The sequence below is a fragment of the Ostrinia nubilalis genome, chromosome 11 (assembly GCF_963855985.1).
Source record: "Ostrinia nubilalis chromosome 11, ilOstNubi1.1, whole genome shotgun sequence".
Taxonomy (NCBI): Eukaryota; Metazoa; Arthropoda; class Insecta; order Lepidoptera; family Crambidae; genus Ostrinia; species Ostrinia nubilalis.
In genome coordinates, this window is record NC_087098.1 from 9,151,720 (window position 1) to 9,167,136 (window position 15,417).

At 37.2% G+C, this 15,417-nt stretch overlaps 4 protein-coding genes across 4 annotated transcripts; 1 reads left to right on the forward strand and 3 right to left on the reverse strand.

Annotated features, from left to right (window-relative positions):
* Positions 1-450: 450 nt before the first annotated feature.
* LOC135076223 (8-oxo-dGDP phosphatase NUDT18) lies at positions 451-1,628 on the reverse strand. Its single transcript, XM_063970704.1, has one exon. It carries the CDS (start codon positions 1,538-1,540, stop codon positions 539-541), a length of 1,002 nt encoding a protein of 333 aa, XP_063826774.1. The 5' UTR covers positions 1,541-1,628; the 3' UTR covers positions 451-538.
* A 314-nt stretch (positions 1,629-1,942) lies between these two features.
* On the forward strand, positions 1,943-3,331 carry LOC135076224 (ATP synthase subunit O, mitochondrial). The gene is made up of 4 exons (XM_063970705.1): positions 1,943-2,069; positions 2,147-2,401; positions 2,493-2,684; positions 3,107-3,331. The coding sequence occupies exons 1-4, from the start codon at positions 2,043-2,045 to the stop codon at positions 3,260-3,262; spliced, it is 630 nt and encodes a 209-aa protein (XP_063826775.1). The 5' UTR covers positions 1,943-2,042; the 3' UTR covers positions 3,263-3,331.
* A 385-nt stretch (positions 3,332-3,716) lies between these two features.
* LOC135076226 (c-Myc-binding protein) lies at positions 3,717-4,598 on the reverse strand. The gene is made up of 2 exons (XM_063970707.1): positions 4,415-4,598; positions 3,717-4,170 (listed from the first exon to the last, which is right to left on the reverse strand). Exons 1-2 carry the CDS (start codon positions 4,427-4,429, stop codon positions 3,922-3,924), a joined length of 264 nt encoding a protein of 87 aa, XP_063826777.1. The 5' UTR covers positions 4,430-4,598; the 3' UTR covers positions 3,717-3,921.
* A 514-nt stretch (positions 4,599-5,112) lies between these two features.
* LOC135076225 (T-complex protein 1 subunit theta) lies at positions 5,113-7,798 on the reverse strand. Its single transcript, XM_063970706.1, has 6 exons — positions 7,625-7,798; positions 6,816-7,373; positions 6,357-6,731; positions 6,048-6,274; positions 5,730-5,925; positions 5,113-5,538 (listed from the first exon to the last, which is right to left on the reverse strand). The coding sequence occupies exons 1-6, from the start codon at positions 7,682-7,684 to the stop codon at positions 5,317-5,319; spliced, it is 1,638 nt and encodes a 545-aa protein (XP_063826776.1). The 5' UTR covers positions 7,685-7,798; the 3' UTR covers positions 5,113-5,316.
* Positions 7,799-15,417: the final 7,619 nt, after the last annotated feature.

The window sequence follows — 15,417 nt, forward strand, 5'->3', positions numbered from 1 at the left end:
CTACAGTATGCGATAAAGCAAGAGTGCGAAAGGCGAAATGCATGACGCGCCATAATTTATGTTTAGACCACACTCCAGTGTTGTCATGCAATAATGTATTTCTATAACTTAGCTATAAAGAGAATTTTACAACTTTTTACAAAAAGATTATGAGCTGATACATTAATATTTTCCATTAATAAATTCCTAAAATCTAAGTTAGTATGTAATGTTTATAATGTCCCAAGTTATTGTACTTCAATTTACATTCTAAGTTACCTACATTATAAATGTATAGATTGGCTAACCAATCTAAATATAAATGATCAAGAAACATGATTTAAAGCAAAGTAAAAAATTTAGGCAATACATTATAAGCTGGTGAGTCAAACTTTAAGGCTAAGGTAAGTACAACTATGTATTATTTTGAACCCAAACAGAATCTAATAAATTGCATTGGCCTTATGCCCACCAGTCAATTATAAAATAATGTCAAGTATAATAACTATGTGATTGAGTATTCTTTGATGTTCATGGCATTAAAAATAAAATCCATAAACTAACGGACGACATGCAATTCAACAGTTGAATTCTTAGTTGTGATTAAAGCAAGCAGTCTATTTTCATTGTCTTGACCAACCTCTTGCCAGGCACATTTGCCAATCAGGGGTACTTCTTCGAGAGGAGGGCGAAAGGCAACAAGCAAGGTCAGGCATAGTCCATCAGCTCCTGGATCAGCTTCTACATTCAGTAATCCCAGAGGCCTGTGTTGGCCAACATCTGCTCCAAACATTTCTACCATAAATCTCCTCAATGTTGAATGGATACTTTTAGCAGGATTTATTTCACATGTTGGAAAATGTATTGATGTTTTCTCACTCAATAACACATGCAATTTGTTTGTACTTCTTTTTTTTATCACAACAATCAACCTCAACAAATCCTTTGTGTGTAAAATTGGTGCTGGCATTAAATTTTTGTGCCAGGACCCACTGGAATGATTTTGTTTATATAATTTAGCTTTCTCAATTAAATGCAATATGTCATTAGATCGCAGTGTTATCTCTTGTAAGTTTGATATCCATTTTGCTTGTAAAGATTCCTTGTCTGCATTAGCAGGAGTTTTGAGCTGACCCCCAACGACATCACCAATTAATACAAATCTGTACCACATGCCGCCTGCTGTTTCAACGGCCAGTAAAGTCTTGGGGTCACAATGCATACCAGTTTCCTCTAAAACTTCTCTTAAAGCAGCTTGAACGATAGTTTCTCCTTTCTCCATTCGACCGGCAGGTAAGTACCACTTGCCTGCACAGCTTTCTTTAGCTTCCTGCATCATTAAAACTTCATTACTTTCATTAATTATCACACAAGCGACGACGTATGTGACATTCTCCCCAAGTACAGGTTTGAAATTAGACGGTGTTGTAGGAGTTATACCCTGAGATTCAGCAACACTATTTTGATCAGCGATAGTAAAATCACAAAAATCGTTTTCATCTCCTTCCAAACCAAGACCTTCCAATAGTTTAGAGATGTTGGAATCTACTTGGCGCGACATGGTTACCTACTTTGTAACAGTAAATTTTATATGGAATGTATGAACAATGTGTACACTGATTATTCAACATGAAATAGTCTAACAGTACTGTGTAATTAACTCAAGTTTGATCATGGTAAGTAAATAAAATTAAAAACAAGATTTCGACACAAGTTCAACCAAAAAATGTATGTTGTTTACGTCAGCCTTCGAAACCGGTAGATCCGGTTGTAGTAGTGTTCCTTTTACTGAAAAAGGTCCGTAGTATTATAATTGAATTATCAATTGAATACGGTAAACCTTGACTTTTTTTACACTAGCTACAATCATAACAACTATTGAACTAAAAGGAACACAAATTTTATGACAGTTTTGACATTGAGATTGTGTTGATTTGACACTTGACAGCAATGACAGCTCTTCACCTGTCTGTGATTTCTGAACGAAAAGGGCAGGACAATTTTTCCAGCCCCTGCATAATTTTATTATTCACATTAATCACCGGTCCAATAAACTCACTATCATGTCTGTCCTGAAGACGAATATGCTGGTAAAAGTCTGACCAATTACTTAAGTGCTATAGTTCGATATATTAAAATGCTTAAATTACGTAATGTGCTTTTGCAGGTGCGATCCTTGAGCACCTCGTCAGCTGCAGCTCAGATGGTAAAGCCGCCGGTTCAAGTATTCGGCATGGAAGGCCGCTATGCATCGGCTCTTTATTCTGCAGCATCCAAAAGCAAGTCCCTTGACGCTGTCGAAAAGGAACTTGTAAGCTTCCAGAAGTCTATTAAAACCGACGCCAAACTTAAGGAATTTCTGATTAATCCTACCCTCAAGAGGTCCCTCAAAGTCGATGCTCTGAAACATCTTTCTACCAAGGTTAGTTGGATAGTGGTTTATGTCTGTATACCATCACTGCTAAAGTGAGGTTATGATTCAAACAAAATAAATGTTAATGATTTATTTCCAGACCAATTTATCTGCCACCACTGGTAACTTGCTAGGACTTATGGCGGAAAATGGCCGTCTTGGCAAACTGGACACAGTTATCAATGCTTTCAAAATTATGATGGCTGCTCACCGTGGCGAGGTTACTTGTGAAGTAATCACTGCCAAACCTCTGGACCAGGCCCAGAAACAGAACCTAGAAGCTGCACTAAAGGTAAGTACTATAAATTAATACTTAGTGCCAATATTACAATAATAGTTGGATGTGAATGAGAATGATATTTTTAGAAGTTAGAAGGTAATAGAGTAAATTCTAAATGGAATGTATAAATCTGTTTCTAACAAGAATAAATAAACTGATTATATTATTATTTACATTGCAATTTATAAATATTCAAATCCTGCTCTTACCAGTATTTAGTAATTGACTATTTAACTACATAATGTGAAAAAGTTAAGTCATGATGTACAAATACTTATACGCAGCTTTCTTTGTTTTCAACTGAGCACCATTGTACTGTAATAGGTGTAGTAATAATATGACTGCCAGTCGGCATACATGGGAGGATACCTTACCCTCAAATATTGTTTGTTGACCACTTTCCTAGTAATACAAACATAAATATTTTGTTTCAGAAATTCCTGAAGGCCAATGAAACCTTACAACTCACAGCAAAGGTTGATCCTAGCTTGATTGGAGGCATGGTTGTCTCTATCGGCGACAAGTATGTAGATATGAGTGTTGCCAGCAAAGTCAAAAAATACACTGAACTCATCAGTGCTGCTGTTTAAATAAACAAGATATGTTGTAGCTGTGGCATGATTAGACAAGGATAATATACTATGTTTAAACCTCTAAAATGTGTATTTCATTCTAAAAAACTAAAATTTGTTTCCCTACCATAGCTCTCTAAAGAGTGCATTACAATTTATTACAAAACAATAAATTATTAGAATAAAGTTTATGTATTATGTTTATTATTCACAATGTCTAGTGTCTACCACTTTATAAAAATGGTACCTGAAAGCAACTTATCATCATAATTGATGCAGTATTATTTGAATTGTTACTCTTAAAAAATCCAATAAATCCAAATTGCCTAACTTTATGTAACTATAAAAGTTTTATTTATATTATGATAGTGATTTATTGTTTGATATTTCATGAATAACGAATGTTCAACTGAAAAGGACTACAAGTATGAAATTAAAGACAGTAGTAGGTGCATCAAAAAAACAAGTAATGTAATCATTCAAACATAAAATTTAATAGTGCTCCTTGCACAACTTAAAAAACACTTATCCATAACAAAAAATAATACTTTCAGATAATAACACTTTGTTAAATTATCTTCAGATTCAACATGGAATACTTTTGAGATCAATATACAGCTAATATTGAGATCATTATAATTGAACTGTATCTTGTAACAATAAACAATATTCTACTATTATCCTTCCGTTGGGGCTGCTTCCCCTTTTAGCAAAGCATTTTCAGCTTCCAGTTCTGCAATGCGGGCCCTAGCTGCTTCCAGCTCATCGTCACCACCGTCTGTGCCCAAGTGTTTGCGGACATACTCTAATGCATCTTCTGGTTTATCTGGTTCTTCATATAAACTTACAAGAACTTTTGTAAGAGCATCCATGACCCCAGCTCTTTCTAAATAGCGTCTGAATTCTTCTCTCTTGGAATCTATAGGCTAAAAATAAAAGGGATGATTTAGTATGGTATCAGGTAAATAAAACGATTATGTACTGATACCTAGTTTTGATAAATACATAGGTATTCCCTCTGAACACTTTTTAGACCCAAACCTAAATTCAGAATTTTTGTTATTAACATGTAATACAATTTTACACTACCAAACCAACAAGGAAACTAGTTGTAATCACTGATACCGGCCATGAAAAATGATTTGTTTGAAAAATCGTAAAGTTACTCACTTTGTACGACGACATTTTATTTAGTTGAAGTTGTATGAGATCGCTTAATTGCTTATTTGATAACAATTAGTTATTTTTATGTATGTTTTAACGATCAATTCCAATTTTCAACAAAATAAAAAGAACAATTGTTTTCTTCGCTCGTCCGTAAAATCGCGACGGAAATGACATTTGACATTTAATTTTTTTTCTGTACATAAAAAAGGTTGTGGTTCCTAATTATTTGGCCAAATAAAAACCGATTATAAAAATTATCGGAATCAGAACGATGGGTGGTCTTACAGATATGGATAGAGGTGGTCTACAAATAGATTTTAGGATAGTTCTACCAGACCAGCCAGCCCTAGACAAAATGTAACAGATTTGAAAAATGGTCTAAGCTAAGTCTTTCTATGGAGATTTAATGAACTCGATCAAAGTGCCACTTGTAAGCCGTGCCACAGCCCGCTGGTAAGAGCAACAAAGAGTATCTTCTTCTATGTGGTAGACACAAAAAATGTAGTAAGCCTTCAAAACTTGATTATGAACTTGAACCCTTCCTAGAATTATTAACCTATAACACTGTCCGTCCAGTGCAGATGGCGCCACAAAGATGAAGATGCCATGGAAATATTTTGTGAACGGCGAGTGGTATTTGAGAGGAGCCAAAGCTGGAACTGAGCTAATTCAAATTTGGATGGGAATAAACAAACAAAATGTAGTGAATTAGTTTTTTATTTGTGTACAGCCACAAGTTTGTGACAATCGAAAGTTAAAAATAGCAAAGGCACATCGAATAAGCCTGAAAATAATATTATTGAGTACATAAAAATAACTTATTAACTCAATGTTACCAAATTACAAAATATGAATAAATGAAAATACTTATTACTTCTTTAAAACTAATTAGTATGTAAGCTGACTTAAGATTCATCATCACTTCCTGCTGGTTGCTTCGGTTTAGGACCTCCTGCTCGCTTGGCCATGATGATTTGGTCAACCTTTAGGATTGTTGTGGCTGCTCCTACTGCATATTTCAATCCCCACTGTTTCAGAATGTAAGCATCAAGAATACCTTTTTCTTTGGCATCTGTGACACCATTGTTTTCAGAGTCAATGTCATATCCTGCATTTTTGTTACCCTCCTGAAAAAAGAAAAATCATATAAAATATAATGCAATTTAAGAAAAATCTTGGTCAAGTTATCACACAAGTTAGCATACTGATATTCCCATAGATACATATGTATAGGCATAGCAAAGGGAATCGTTTGACTGTTTATAGTAAGTTATCTTGGAATATTTTGGTCAACTACCCAGTTGATTACTATACATACCTTGTGTGCTTTGTAGATGTTATTGACAACCTCTGTAGCATTGGCACCAGAGTTGTCTGCCAGGGCTCGTGGAATGCTCTCTAAGGCGACTGCAAACTTCCTTACAGCATATTGTTCAAGTCCAGGAAGGGTGTCGGCGTACTGAAGAAGCCTTTGAGCCAATTCAATTTCTGTTGCTCCAGCACCAGGGACGAATCTGGAAAAGGATTTATAAACTCAGTATACATTTTATATGTTTACATATTTATCATATCATGAAACTTATGGAATTATTGTAATGATAATAAACAACATTCTTGCTGTCTATGTTATACTTACTGCCCATCACGGGTGATTCCCTTGAAAGTGTTGACACCATCATCAATAGCTCTCTCAACGTCATCCATGAAGTTGTCAGTGGACCCCCTGATGACGACGGTGGTGATGCGCGACTCCGTGCTCTCCATACGGAACACAACCACTCTGGTGTCTCCTACTTCCTCCACCTTCACAACGTCACAGTAGCCGAGTTCCTCTGCAGTAGGAGTAGTTAGTCTGGGCAGCACCTTAAATTCATTCATTGGTTTGAATGCAATTCTCCAATCTATTAAAATACATTTGTATACTACTAACATTAGAATTACTTACAGTAGCATTGACAGTTTTTGCCAGACGTCTGAGGTCAAATTTAGAATTGAGACGTACTGCCATTAGTCCATGTTTGTTCAGGTAATGTAGAGCCATATCACCAAACTTAGCTCCAGCAACGACTACCTTCACACCTGCATCAGCAATGTCCTTGATTTGCTTTTCGAGGAGTGATTCCTCACCACGACTGAAGTTCAGTAGTTCATCAGCTGTTTTGATCAGAACGGTGCCTTTGGTTTCAGTTTGTGTGATATCTACAGGGCAAGAGTACACAGCTACTTTGGCTTGAGTGGCAGAACCGACATCCCCTTCTACTTCACGTTTGAATACCATTCCAGATAATACTTCTGATTGGAGGAGACCAGCTCCAAGGACCTGAAAGTATGAAGATGCTTGAGAAATGTTTAAACATGAGAAAAAACATTTTGATTCAATAATTGAAAATTGAGTAATGCATACCTTACAAATCCTAACATTGTCAACATTGAAAGTAGTTTTCTCAGGCAACAAACCCACACAGGCTTTAACCACGAGTCCAGCAATGAAATCTTCATAACCATACTGTTTAGACATAATAGAAGACTGAATGGCCTGTGTGATTCCTGGAATATCTTTGAAGTCAGTTATTTTTTGACAGACCAGCTCGGGAAGGATTTCTAGACACTTATCAAGTGCCCTCTCATAGCCCTCAGCTATCTCACTAGTTGTTACGCCCAGTCGGAGCAATTCTTCAGCGGCTTCCAATAGAGCACCAGACAACACGATCACAAAGTTGGTACCGTCACCCACTTCTGCATCTTGCATTTGACTGCCGAGAACCATCAATTTGGCTGCTGGGTGCTCCACATCGAGTTCTCTAATAATTGTACCAGCATCGCTAGTAACAAACTGTTTGTCAATGTGGTTGATTATCATTTTGTTCATCCCATTCGGACCATAAGCAGATCGAACACTTTGGGCAAACTGTTTACAAGCAGTTATATTACGATACACTGCTTCCTCCAAACCAGAGAACATCTGAAATAAATAAATTCTAGATAAAGCATAGGACAAAATTTCAACAAAAAAATTCTTGATGTTTTCGACTTCTGAAATATTTATGAGATAAAACCTATTTTTTTTGTTATTTTAATACTAATTTAATAGTTACCGAACAGCATTATTGTTAAATTTTAGAGTTTTTAGCAAAAATAGAATCATACTGTTATCCACACGGCACATGACAAACCACCGGATTAATCATCTTTGGTTATACAGTAAGAACTTACCCGTGCTCCCTCTTTCAACATCTGGGGCACTCCTGGTGCTTTGGGGATGTGTAAAGCCATTGTTAGAGGATAATACGAAATATATTTTCAACGATACAGGCAAATTTCTTCAATCTGAAATTCAAGAAATAAAGCCTCGTGATTTCAAAGATGACTGAAAAAGAACTGAGTGACATTTGTTCTTTTTACAAACTTGTGGCAAAGGGATCTACTTTTTTTTGGTTGACAACGATTTAAAGATAGACACTATTTTACAAAAAAAAAACTAACAGAAAAAAAATGCCTTTCCCTGAACAGAGATGGTGTCTATCATGCTAACAGGAAAGCTATCAGGCCATGAAGAGCTATGATGAAGGGTGGAAAGTTAGCTTCTCCCAGAATCATAAACTCACACACAAGGTATTGGCCATCTTCATGAAGCTAAAGATAAAAATGGAGGGCAGAGTTGGAACAAAAACTTGAGTCAAATACCTACTTATATCTATCTCGCTCTCTGCGGCCCTACCTCTCTTTTTAGTGTGAACTGTAGTATTGCTATCTTCTGATTTAAATCTCCTTGTAAATTCTTCGAAATAGCTAATTCACTAACCAAATCAGAAGTTAAACAAATAAATAATTAATATTTGAAACTAAGATTTCCTAGTTAAATAAAAAATCACAAAATTGTCGGCCATTTAGGCTTAATGTGTTGGCGAATCAGGGAATTACAATCCCAATTCCTGGGTAATCGGTACCATGTGGCAACATCGGCCCAATCTGGCCCATCATGGCGGTTGTTTACTATTTTGTTAAGCAGTTAATTTCGTTTGAGATTGTTTACAGGAAATAATCATTGTTTTATCACAAGAATTGGTGCAAAATTTTGTAGTGCGTGGTTGCGGTAGTACGTGGTGTCCTGGAAGTGACATAAGATTCCACGCGTAAGTGTTTATTTCGTGATTTCCGACATTGGATCATTGTAAACATTTTTCACATTTTTTACAGTAATTTCTTCCTAAAACGTTTTACCAGTAATTACACTTATCATTTTTAATGATACCTATGTCAAGAAATAAAGATTTTACATTGGTTTCATTGAATTTGAGCAATTTTATATTTTTTGTTTATTTAGAAAGAGCGAGTCTGCCCACAGAGAGCGAGATAGTGATACTTAGTTTGTGCTTCAAGTAGGTATTCGGAGTGTGGCCTCCATTTTTATCTGTAGCTTCATGGCCATCTTACCTTTTTTTTTTTTTTTTTTTTTTCTTTTTTTGGCTTTACACGGCTTGTGTGTTGCCATTCGTCGAGTAAAAACGGGGAAACGGTTAAGGAAAGAAAAAAACGGAACGGAAGGATCGGACGGAGAGAAGAAAGTGATCAGGAGAGCAGATTGAGGTAGGATAAAATGACCATATTAATATACAGTAATTTACAGTAAATTGAATCCTATATACATAATCTTTTTTTTTTTTTTTTTTTTTTTTTTTTTAAATTCTTTATTGTTTTTTGTATATTTTTTTTTATAAATATATTATACATATAGTGTGTATACATAAAGTTAAAGTTTTATATTGTTTAAAATAATAAATGAAGCTAATATTTTGTATACTGTTACATCGTCAGACAGGAGAAGTTGGGTAATGCTGGTCGGGAAGGGAACATGGGTAGAGGTTAAACCATCCAGAAAGCTAGACCTGTCGTACAAAGAGCAAGAGAAAAATATATGATTTACATCAGCAATATCAACCCCACACTCACACATTGGGTCACTCACGATACGAAGTCTAGCAAGGTGAGCAGGAGTGCATGTGTGACCAAGCCTTAAGCGTATTAAAATAGACGTTATTGTCTTGCTAAACTTCGCATTATGATACCACGGTTTCACAGGTATATTAGGTTGTATCTTTACATAAAATTTACCTTTGGTTTGACATGATAATTCCCAATTAGTAATCCACTTTTCCATTTGATGTATTTTAGGCAATGACAGAAGATCATGAGGATAGTTTTTATAGGGAAATAAATCACCACACTGTACCGCATCATTCGCTAAACGGTCTGATATTTCGTTTCCTGTTATTCCCTTGTGGCCAGGGATCCAAGCAAAGTTCAAAACAAGTCCATTATTAAAGCAGTCATATACCATACGTCTTATTTCAAAAATTACAGGGTATTGATATTTGAGGTGAAACGGAAATTTATTTAAAGCTTGCAAAGCACTCATGGAGTCCGTAAAAATAACAGTTTTCTTTAATTTCATTAGTTTTACATATTCAACAGCTTTTAAAAGACCAAGACATTCTCCGGTAAAAACAGAAGTTTCTGGTGGCATTTTTACTTTTTGTACAATTTTATACTGAGAATGATAAATTCCTATACCTACACAGTCTGCAGCAGTATGTTTCGATGCATCAGAGAAAATTAAATGAAAATCATGGAATTTTGAGTCAATAACATAATTAAAAAGACTTTTTATATTGGGATCATTTTTATCAAATAGATCATAAAAAACTTTAAGTGCAAAGGAAAGGGATTCATAACTGGAGCTAAAAAGAGGGAGGTTGTCAGATCTGTGAGTCGGGGACGATAGAGACTTAAACTTTAGGTAACTAGTAATCAAGCAGGGGATAGATTTGTGACTCCAATAACTAGATGTGCTTATTATTTCAGAGAGAGATTGAAGTTTGGCTCCAAGGGGATGGTTAGAAAACTGAATAATTCTAAATAGAAATTTATCAGATAAAAACTGTCGTCTTAATTTTAATGGGGGTTCACAGGTTTCAACTTGGAGGGCATTAATCGGACTAGAACGCATGGCTCCAGTTATCAATCTCAAAGCCTTATACTGAATTTTATCAAGTTTTTTAAAAGATGTTACACTGCCAGGTTCTAAAAGAAAGGTTCCATAGTGTAATATGCTCCTAATAAGCGCATTGTAAAGTAATTTCATGGAGAAAGGGTGAGCTCCCCACCACACGCCAGAAAGACACCTAAGCATATTTAGGAGCTTCTCACATTTAGTGATAATGTAATTACAATGTGGAGTACCAGTGAGCTTCGAATCTAATATAACACCTAAATATTTAAAATGATCTACTAAAGGAATAACCTCATTATTATACAGTACTTCTAGGAGTGGGGGTGAACGCATACGAGAAAATAACATAACTGCACTTTTAGAAGTTGAGATTTGTAAGCCGTTGTCATCCATCCATTTGCTTAATAAAACTAGTGAGGAACTTAATACAGATTTAGCGATTGTAGGTGATTTATCAGCATAATACAATAACAGATCGTCGGCATATTGAAGAATTGTTATATTATTACCTAGCGCTGGTTCTAGGTCGTAGGTGTAGATATTGTATAGAAGGGGGCTAAGAACCGAGCCCTGTGGTAAACCTCTCCATACAGAGCGATCAGTATCTACAAATGGTATCCTAATGCGGCGATCCGATAATATGTTAATAATGAAATTACTAAAAATTTGTGGTACATTTAATTTCTCAAGTTTTGTTTTTAGAATCGGTAAAATAACGTTATCGTATGCTGAATGGATATCAAGAAAAGCGGCTAATAATGACTCATTCTCAGACAAGGATAATCTAACATCTGAAATAAGTAAACTTAAACTATCAATAGTACTTCTAGCCTTCCTGAATCCATATTGACTACCAGCCAAGTATTTATTACTTTCAATATACCACTCCAATCTATTTTTAACCAGATGTTCCGCAAGCTTGATTAAAACCGATGACAGCGCAATAGGCCGGTAGGAAGATGCATCGGAACGATTTTTACCCGGTTTTAAAAATGGCAACACTAGTTGACATTTCCAAGATGGGGGAATATTACCCATATTACCTGTCATCATAATGGAATTGATTATTTGTAAATAATACTCAAGAATATTGTCATTGACATTGGAGAAAAATGAATATGGAATGTTGTCTAGCCCAGGAGCGGAGTCATGTGTGTTATAATTGACAATGGCTTTAAGCTCATGTACAGAGAAAGGTGAGGTTAGGCCAGTAGATTCTGGTGATTCTGGGCGGTTAAGCCAGTAGGAAGGACACTGAATCAACTCCTGAGCTACCCAAGGAGGTGCCAATTTATCCAAAAAATCATTGACTAAGGTTTCGGGAATACTACTGTTACTATTTTCAGAAAAAGCAGATCTAAATCTCCTGATGGAACTCCACACAACAGTGGATGGAGTGTTTGGAGAGACAGAAGTACAAAATTTTCTCCAACTCTCAAATTTTTTATTCTTGAACAGTTTACGAGTATCCACAATAGCTTTAGATAATAATTGGAAATTTGTATCAGACATGTCATTTCTATAATTTTTCTCTGCTATTTTCCTTTGCCTAACAGCCTCCGTACATGCACTGTCCCACCATGGGGGAGAAGGGATTTTACGTGGCGAATTATTTTTAATTGGAAAGACTTCTTTGCCAGCCTCTGTTAAAACGTACGCTAGAGCTTCAGCACAAGCTATTTCGTTACCAGGACTGAAATTTGGGAGGGAAGAAAACCTATTTATTACACTGCTTCTATACTTAGTCCAAAGATCACTATCATTACTATTGGGTAACTTAAAGGGAGATCTAGATATTTGTTTGGAAGCTGAAACTTTAAAATTAGGGAAATAAATGACTATGGGGTAGTGATCACTGCCAAAAGATGACAATAAAACCTCCCAAGTCAATAAAGGCGCAAGATTTGGTGTACATATAGATAGGTCTACTGCACTGCTACTTTGGTTGGGTTGTGAACGGCGAGTTGGAGTACCAGAATTTAATATAAAAAGGTTTTGAGAATCTAATACATCAGCTAGTTCCTCGCCATAACTATTAGTAACTGAACTTCCCCAGGACTGATGATGTGAGTTAAAGTCACCTAAAACTATGTAAGGTCTAGGTAACAGAGAAAAAATATCATTTAAGACACTGAAAATGTCAGATGAAGGATAGGGAATATATACAGATACAAAACATACATTATTTACATTTACAGCTACTATAGACATATTTACATTATGAGCAGGAAGAGAGATTGAGGTGTATGGTAGGCTATTTTTTATTAATAATGCAGCACCACCATAACCATCAGGTCGATCATCTGTTACTACTGAATAACCTTTTATTTTAAAACTGTACATTGGTTTGAGCCATGTCTCTGCCAAGGCAAAGACAGAGGGCTCGAACTTGTTCAATAAATAAATCAAATCTGACTTTTTGTTAATAATGCTGCGGCTATTCCACTGCAGCACTGTCGCCAGCGTATCCATTTTTAACTACTTCTAAACATTTATCAATTATATTAGCAGCGTGGGACGGTGATGGGTTGGATTGAGTTAACTGAATTAATGAAATAATTAAATTAATTAGGGTAAATTGTTGACTGTTAAGTGATTCCTGCTCTTTTTCTGAGGTTAGAGCACAGCCATTTGAGGGGGTAGGTATAGCAAATTCTCTGATAAGGGCATTATGAGCCTCTTGATCATAACCCTTGGTTAATTGTGGAGTTGACCTTGGTTTCATAAAAACTGTTTTTTTATATGATAAATTATTATTTACATTATTATTTACATTCTTATCTACATACCTAATAGATGATGTTGAAGGGCTAGCTTTAGAGGTTAGAACATCAGCATATGATTTGGAGACAGGTGGGTGAATTTTGGAAGCCTCTGCATAAGAGATACTATTGTTGGCCATAGAGGTCTTGATGTTCTTTTGCCTTAAGAATTCTGGACAAGATTTATTAGTTGCAAAATGATACCCACTGCATAAGCAACAAGTAGCATCCTCCTCATCAACCTGGCAAGATTCACCGGTGTGTGATTGACCACATTTGTAACACTGAGGCTTTGACCTACATTGAAGTTTAGTATGACCAAACCTACAACAATTGTAACACTGTATGGTTGGATACACATATAAATCAACTGGCAGAGTGTTATAGCACATGTAAATTCGCTTTGGCAGTATTTGACCATCAAAAGTCACTACTACGGACTGTGAAGGTTTCCACACAGGTGAGCCATCAGTAAAAGATTTAAAGTTTAGGCGTCTGACTTTAATAATATTGCCACAACCTTCAGGGACAGTGATGTTGCCAATTATTTCCTCATCAGACCACTCTTCAGGAACACCCCGAATGAGGCCCATTCTGGTCACATTGAAAGTAGGAATGAATGCTTTTAAGTTGTTTATTACTAAGCTGTCATGTATGAGGAACAAGTTGGCATCCTCACTTTTTGAGAAGGCTATGGACATTTTATTTCGACCAATTTTTTTTAAACTGCCTTTAATAATGTTATGGAATGAATATCTTTGCAGGAGTTTTCCGAAAATAACAGGGTGCAGTGTGGTTCCAGAGTCAGGTGAGGTAACTATCTTTTGTACATGGACTACATAAGGTGCAGAATCAGTATTTTTATACATTTGGCGGCCAATAGGAGTGTGAGTTGAGGCCGGTACAGCAGATGCAATCACAGGGTTTGTATTAGTTTTAGTGGAATCACTAATTGGAGTTTGAGCAGGGGTTGATATAGCCGAGGTATTCGTGAGGTCTTTTTTGGGTAAACCAACAACTGAAGTTTTAAGATGGCGGGAATGCTTTCGGCGCCTTTTTGCAGAAATTTTAGGGGAATGCTCAGAAACAGCCGCTTGTAAAGAACTAATAGAACTATCAGTATCCATATTAGCCGATTCATTTTCCTTTTCAGATGATACAGTAACAAAACTGGCTGGCGGAGGGACGAAACCCCCCGAAGGATCGGGGGGCTCCTTCATGTTGAAAAAAATATCAAAAAACTTACCTAAATATCAGCAAACTACACAAACTATTATATATACACACACTAGAAATAAGTAATATTTAAATAAATAAACCCTTCTGATCACGTAATATCAGTAAATAAAAAGTTTTTAAAATTAGCAATAAAAAACGCGCCCGTCACGCTCACGTTTCCCGCGCTTTTCCCATCTTACCTTCAGAAGTCGAAACATGCTTTTTTCTTCTTTTGCTCTCGCGGATTGCGTTTAGCCACGAGTGCCACGACAGGGTTGGATTAGGTAAAATCTATGGTGGGGTGCGATGGTGAGGGACCTCCCCGTGGTGCATCCCGGGCAACGTCCGCGTGCTCTGTCACGCGGGCGGCTGACTCCTCACCGGCGCGGCAGGTCGCGTCAACTCGGCGGGCCTGTCGGGCAACCCGTAACCCCCCAACGGAGGGGGGCCGGGGGCCCCGGCTACGGAAGTCGGGGTCAAGGCAAGGAAAAGTCTATAAAACCCCTAATCCCAAGGTCTGGCGGGGGCCGAGGGGACGAATGGCTAGAGGGTATCTAGTTGCTACCCCGTCGTGGAGCGAGGGTGGGGCAGCTGCGCCCGTAAGCAGAGTATATGACATGGACACAAATAAAACTAAACTACCCCAGGGAGGTACCGGCAAAGCTGGAGAATCCTCTGCCGCTACGGCGGTCACGGCCCACGTATCTGGGGGGGCCGAAAAGTGTTCTGTGTCGACATCGGCGATTACGCCTTGTAAGGTCACACTGACCGAGTTCGATAGTCGGCTGCGAAACATGTATGCAGCCAAACCCAAACAAGAACCTGTCGCCAAAAGGACGGTTGAGGCCGCCGCGGGACCATCCTGCAGTGTGACTCCTGTCCCAGTAGGCTTGACACCAACCCGGATTGACGTCAACCCGGACTCGATTAAAACCGCAAAAGTAGTGGTTGAGACTGCGTCGGCTCTGTCCGATGATCTGACTCCCATTACCCGTAGCCGATCACGGCTTGACAGA

Coding starts and splice junctions, on each gene's coding strand:
- LOC135076224 (XM_063970705.1), top strand. CDS start 2,043: ATGTCTGTCCTGAAGACGAATATGCTG. Junction 2,070..2,146: donor TCCTGAAGACGAATATGCTG/GTAAAAGTCTGA, acceptor GTGCTTTTGCAG/GTGCGATCCTTGAGCACCTC. Junction 2,402..2,492: donor TGAAACATCTTTCTACCAAG/GTTAGTTGGATA, acceptor ATTTATTTCCAG/ACCAATTTATCTGCCACCAC.
- LOC135076223 (XM_063970704.1), bottom strand. CDS start 1,540: ATGTCGCGCCAAGTAGATTCCAACATCTCTAAACTATTGGAAGGTCTT.
- LOC135076225 (XM_063970706.1), bottom strand. CDS start 7,684: ATGGCTTTACACATCCCCAAAGCACCAGGAGTGCCCCAGATGTTGAAA. Junction 6,732..6,815: donor ACAATGTTAGGATTTGTAAG/GTATGCATTACT, acceptor TCATACTTTCAG/GTCCTTGGAGCTGGTCTCCT. Junction 5,926..6,047: donor GGAATCACCCGTGATGGGCA/GTAAGTATAACA, acceptor ATCCTTTTCCAG/ATTCGTCCCTGGTGCTGGAG.